The following is a 6,000-nucleotide window of genomic DNA, read 5'->3' on the forward strand; positions in this document are numbered from 1 at the left end:
CGTACAACTTTCAACTTGCTTGCATAATTCGCCTTTTCTGCTATTATAAACCGCTATCAATTGATAGAAATATTCGTTTTAAAATACTTTTAACTTTTACCCTACACAAGCTCGTATACAACGTGACATTTTAGTGGTTGTTTTCCTGCAGCAGAACGATTTACCTATCGTAGTACTATCGAATCATGGACGTTATTTTTTGAAAATAAAGAATATTTTGTATGACGTACTATGGCAACTTTAGACTGCCTTCACATTACGTCGCGAGCCGCGCGACTCTCTTTTGTATAGAAGTCGCGCGGCTGCAACGCTGCTGCCGTACTGCTTGCGACGTAATGTGAAGGCAGCCTTATGCCGATAGGCGCGATCGGCTATGACCCGGCCGAATATTATTTATGATTTGAATAAAAAAACTTCACAAATCTATTGTACTACTACTAGATAGAATCATTTTACTGCGGGAAACAACCATTAAAACGTAGTAAAGAGTATTCAAATCATAGGAGCCATGAATTAGCAATTAGTATTTACCATTAGGTTACCTAGGCCCTAGGACGTTATCATCTATCATAGGGTAAATGGCTTGACTCTAGACGTATATATCTGCCATATAAGAGTTATTATAGAATTTACACTTAGATTATCTAGGCGCTTCACCCATCATAGGTCAAATACATCTGCCATGGGATACATGACAATGTATCGATAAAGATAATACAATTGACGGTTCCAGCGAAAATGATTGGTGCAATGCCAGCAGTGGCGGTGCGGCACGAGCGGCGGCGTGCGGAGAAGCGGTCGGGGCGGCGCCCCTCGCAGCTGGCCCTGTCGCTCGGCCGCGGGGACGACGCGACGCCCTCGCCCGACCGGTACCGCAGCGAGCTCTACTTCTGCGGGAGGGTAAACAAATAGTTTTGTTGTATATGTACTAAAAGTTCATTCAAATAGCTTTATTAGAAAGATTTATTGAAGAAATATTTTTAGAAAACATTCAGAATTGCTTCTTTTCAACACTAAGCACACTTATTGTATTATTTGATTTAAACTATTTATAGAAATCGTATTAGCAAACTTAGCACAATAGAAAGACGAAACTTCACGAGCACAGTAGATTATATTATACTATAATATTTATTAATCTGTAACTTTGGCAATTCTTCTGTAAAAACTAACTCTGTCTATGGAGTAAGACATTTTTTCCGTCCTTAGCTTTGGTCTTATTTCCCCTAAGATAAGTACGCCTCTGACTACAACAAAGCATCTGTCAAAAAACAGAACAGGCAAGCTGTTCTGTTTTTTGACATTTCTGCGCTGCTAACACTGCTAATGGCAGAACTATTAACTACAAATAACATAATATTATCTTCTACTAAGTTACTTTAACCTTCTTGGATAGAAACAAATCTTCCAAATTATTCTTACCTGTTCTTCCAGATCGCAGTACTCCACGCTATAGTGGGTTCCCTGCTGCTGGGTATCGTGGTGTTGGTGGTGGGGCTGGTGCAGCTGTCCCCGGGGGCGGAGGCCGCGCAACACCGCTATTATCTCATGGGCGCTGGCGCCGCGCTCGTGGGAGTAGGAGTGTTGGCTGCTGTACTCAGGTAGAGTTATGATGTCCTAGTAACTTAGAGACGATGGTGAAATATTTATACTGTTTCTTATGGCTTGTATTCACTTTGAGTAGTGATAAGTGCAGGTGATTAGCTATTAGGAGAACGATTAGTATGTACAGCGTCTGATTAGCGATTATAAAACTAAGTCTTGATAGTGATCGCTGGTGTTCGTACCAAGTTTTCCAAGAGAACATGGAGCTGACCTTACTTACAAGTATTGCACCATTAAAAAATCTAATAATTAAAACCTGTAGCAAATCCTGACAATATTTTTATGTTACACAGTACCCTTTATCTTTTCAGATGCGTCTGCCTACATTGGCACAGCAGGAAGTACCGAGAGGAATATGAGGAACCGGCAGTCAGGGCCACGCAGAAGAACGGCGTCAGCGTCGTCGAACAGAAGGCCGGAACCGCCCATGATAAACACGACAAGCACGATAAACATAACAAGCACGACAAGCTAGACAAGCTGGACAAACCCAAGCTCAAGTCGCAGAGCAGTTTGGCTCAGGAGGTGGACCTGATCAAGCAGCCCTCAGTCGCCAGTGACACTTAAGCTCATCTCTTTCTCTCTCATCGCTTCGAACTGACCAATAGGTTACGCGCATCACCCGAACCAGTACCAGGGAATCATATTTTAAAAGAGTTACAAACTTTACATACATTTGAAGTCTTTATCGGATTTTCAAGATCTTTAAAACCTTTTTAACTGAAATTTTATCCTATTGATACAATGTGGTATGTTATTTTGAATATCTTATTTAAAATTGAGAGAAAATTTTCGACAAAATGTCAAGACAAGTGAAATTACTTATACAAAAGTACAAGACATATTCTCAGAGTATTTTCGGGCTGAATACTGAAACTTAGCTTAAATTGAGTGGCTCTCAGTCACATGGTGTTATAAATACTGTTTCATTACATTAAAATACATATAGTAGACCATCATGCGTGACTTCAGATAAGATAGCCAAACAATGCTGCATGCGTAAAACTTATCTTCATTTAAAGAACATGGCTGTTACTCTACTTAATATTCATATTGTGCTGCGACCTGTGGTTTGAGAGCCCCTCATTTTAAGTAGGTTTTAACAGTCAGATCGCACTACCACAATATATTGTAGGGCATCCATCTCAGTGTACATATCACATACATAACATATAATTTTAAACTAAAATATTTATTACATATCAAATTCGGATTTTCAAAACGTTATTTTTCATCGTTTCTTATCCTAGGTATCCTATACGGTATTTTTGAAAATTTTACAATTAAGAAAATTATATTGTATTTATTTAGGAAAGATATTTAGAATAGTCGGAATCATTTTGTCTTCACACAGGGGCGTAGCTAGTTCTCATTTGGGGGCGTTTTTCTGTACACGTAAACCCAATCTGGACGCTTAGACAAATTGTATTCGATAATCTCGGCAGCGAAGTTAGGGATCGAAAATGTGTGGTATTCGACAGTCACATAAGTACATCACTCATCCCATACATTTTTAATTTCTAATTACTTTGCTCTCGAAATTATTGAATGCAATGTGTCTAAGTATCCATGGGTTCCGAAACCTCCTTCTGTTGCTGCGCTCAACCACCACCGTCCGTTACAACAGAAGCTCAATATAAAGTTACAGCACAAAGTTCTGTCGAATATATTGTACTTACCCACTCTAAAGAGTTTATTGCAGATTTATGAAGATTTTATATATTTTAACAGAGCAAGAGCTTATATGTTGCAGGAAATATCACATAATATGTTTACACAGTATTTGTTTCAGATAATGAAATTTTAACAAGGAGTGGAGGTCTTCCCCATAAGTGTTCTTACAGACGAACGGCACGCGTCCGTCGTACACACGTTCGACACACGTCGTTCGTCCGTAAGAAGCCCAAGGTTGGGTTGCACCAGAAGCGTGGTTAAAGTTAAAGTTATGGTTATAGTTAAGGCTAAATTTAACTTTAACCGTAACTTTGACCGGAAAAATTGACAGATGACAGCTGGTCCATCAAGGTTATAAATGAACGTGGGCGGGGGCGCTGCTGGTAAAGGAGAACTGTCAAAAATGGCGTTTTTGTATGATGACAGCGTTAGTTCCTTTTTTCGCCACGTGCATTTAAAACCTTGTGGTCATATTTAACCATAACCATAATCTATGGTTATGGTTAAATATGGCGTCTTGATGGCGTCCATTTTTAACTTTAACCAAAGATTTGACATTTTGCATTGTAGTTAAAGTTAAAGTTACAGTTAAAGTTAAAGTTAGTTGGTGCAACCCAACCTAAGTTGACTAAATTGTAACCAAATTAACGAGTTACAGAACTTCTATAGGAAGGTCTGTGCCTCTAGATAATTTAACAGTCCTGCAACTTACAATATTAATACAAATGTTATTTATAAAATTATGCATACTTATATTTATTTATGTTTATATTATATCACATATTTCTATTTATATTCTAACGGTAATTGTAACCTGTTTAGCGGTTCTAAACTCAGATCGTATAAAAAAGTGAAGATAGACTTTTGTCAAGGCCGATTTTTCATGAAGCGTGTAAAAACTCTACGTACAGAGGAAAGCGTAGTTTCATTGACGTGACATTAATTACTAGGCGTCTGCACTACTGTAAACTACTTACTTTACTGTTTACTTTTTTATTCTATCTGAGTTTCTTGCAGATCCAAATTTTACAATATTACCATGGGCGTACCGAGGGGGGGCAGGGGGGGGGGGCAGCTGCCCCTCCCTGGATCATGTTGACGTCCCTACTAAGTATATTATCTAGTACTTTCATCTATAAAAATAACGATTGTTTGCCATTTGTTTGCAATACAACTAAAAATTATTAATTTTTTTATTCTTTATAAACACCTAGCTTATAAAAAATCTGATTTGCCCCTCCCTGGCCCAGAATCTGCGTAATTTGCCCCCCCCTGGCCCAGAACCTGGGTAATTTGCCCCCCCCCCCCCCCCCTGGCCCAGAACCTGGGTACGCCCATGAATATTACAATGCATAACAGTGATTCACATTGTGTACCACAGGAGAAATTAAATCATAGTCAGTTGACGGACCTACGTAATTTGGTGGGATCTAGTCAATGTATGTCTTGATCTAGGAAACAGAATCTTGATATATATATTCTGTGGTCTTGATCGATTGGGATTTATATAAACAAGTTAGTAGGTTCACAAACTGCCTATGAATATTTCTCTGATAAACTACATCATACTTTAATTATTATAAAAGTATTCTTGTAAACATTAACTAGTTTTCCGGTCGATAGTCTGTTCAAAGTATTCAAGTTTCATATTTAGTTGTACTGACGTATTGTTATAAAATTTTACGGTTTTCTGTAGCGAGTGTAACGAACACAACTCTAATGTTACAATAATTTTACTGTAGATTTTTTATAGTTTTATTTATTTATTCTGGTCGCGTCTAGTCTATAATATAGATCATTACATAGATCGATGTAATAAGTGTTGTCGTTCGCTGTTTAATATAATACAGGACTAAATAAGTTTCGTTTTAGAGTTTTCGATGTGTATGTAACTTCAATCTACGAATATATTCAGTTTTATAGATTCTGACATTTTGTAAAACTTAGAATTTTAATCTTATGAGACTGACGAGTGTTCTAAAACATAACACACAAATTGTTTGATTTCAGTTCACGCACTATTTCTAGATTTGTTTTTTAATTATTTTTTATAATTAAACGTAGCTGATGTACCAGGGCTCTAGAGCTGGCATGGAGAAAGTATTATTCTTGAAGCAAAATTATATTAAATTAAGCATTTTAAAAGGCCCATTTGCACCGCAGATTATTATCATGATTCATGACTATTCTATCAGAAATACTAAGGATAAGATAGATAAATACACTATTTACTTAAACCGCAAGTGGGCTAATCTTAAATAGTTTTAGTGTAAATTAATCTAAATTTTTGATGTCCTATTGAATAAAACCATAACAGTTTTTGAGCTCGGGTCCACAGTCAACTTATAATTTAACTAGTCATTTTTTATCCCACATAATCAGTAATAGTCTCCGAGTTCATTGACTCCCGTGGGTCCAAAATTGAATCTTTATCTGGAAATTGGTACGTACATTTTATTTTATAGGCTAAGGATGTATAGTTTCTCGCGTTATTGTATCAAACGTGTATATTGTCGAATGTGCGTCTTTAACACATTTTAAATTAAGGCTACGTAACGCTTAAACTTCGATTCGGTTAACCTCGGTTTAAACTTGAACAGTCGCCAGGCTAAGCGACTTTTGCCAAATTTACGCGTATTTTCTATAATTTTTATGTAGAGCCAAATTTTTACCTTAAATTGGTCGTATATTATGTTTATTATGATTGGACTGCATCTTTCT

General features: G+C 37.1%; 1 protein-coding gene across 1 annotated transcript in view; it reads left to right on the forward strand.

Moving 5' to 3' along the window:
• The window catches only part of LOC121732265, a 76,349-nt gene extending 72,790 nt beyond the window's left edge, over positions 1-3,559 (forward strand). Inside the window, exons 3-5 of the mRNA XM_042122089.1 lie at positions 734-900; positions 1,435-1,601; positions 1,917-3,559. Coding sequence (XP_041978023.1) covers positions 734-900; positions 1,435-1,601; positions 1,917-2,172 — 590 coding nt within the window. The 3' untranslated portion in view covers positions 2,173-3,559. The remainder of the gene's footprint in view (positions 1-733; positions 901-1,434; positions 1,602-1,916) is intronic.
• Positions 3,560-6,000: the final 2,441 nt, after the last annotated feature.

The sequence above is a fragment of the Aricia agestis genome, chromosome 12 (assembly GCF_905147365.1).
Source record: "Aricia agestis chromosome 12, ilAriAges1.1, whole genome shotgun sequence".
Taxonomy (NCBI): Eukaryota; Metazoa; Arthropoda; class Insecta; order Lepidoptera; family Lycaenidae; genus Aricia; species Aricia agestis.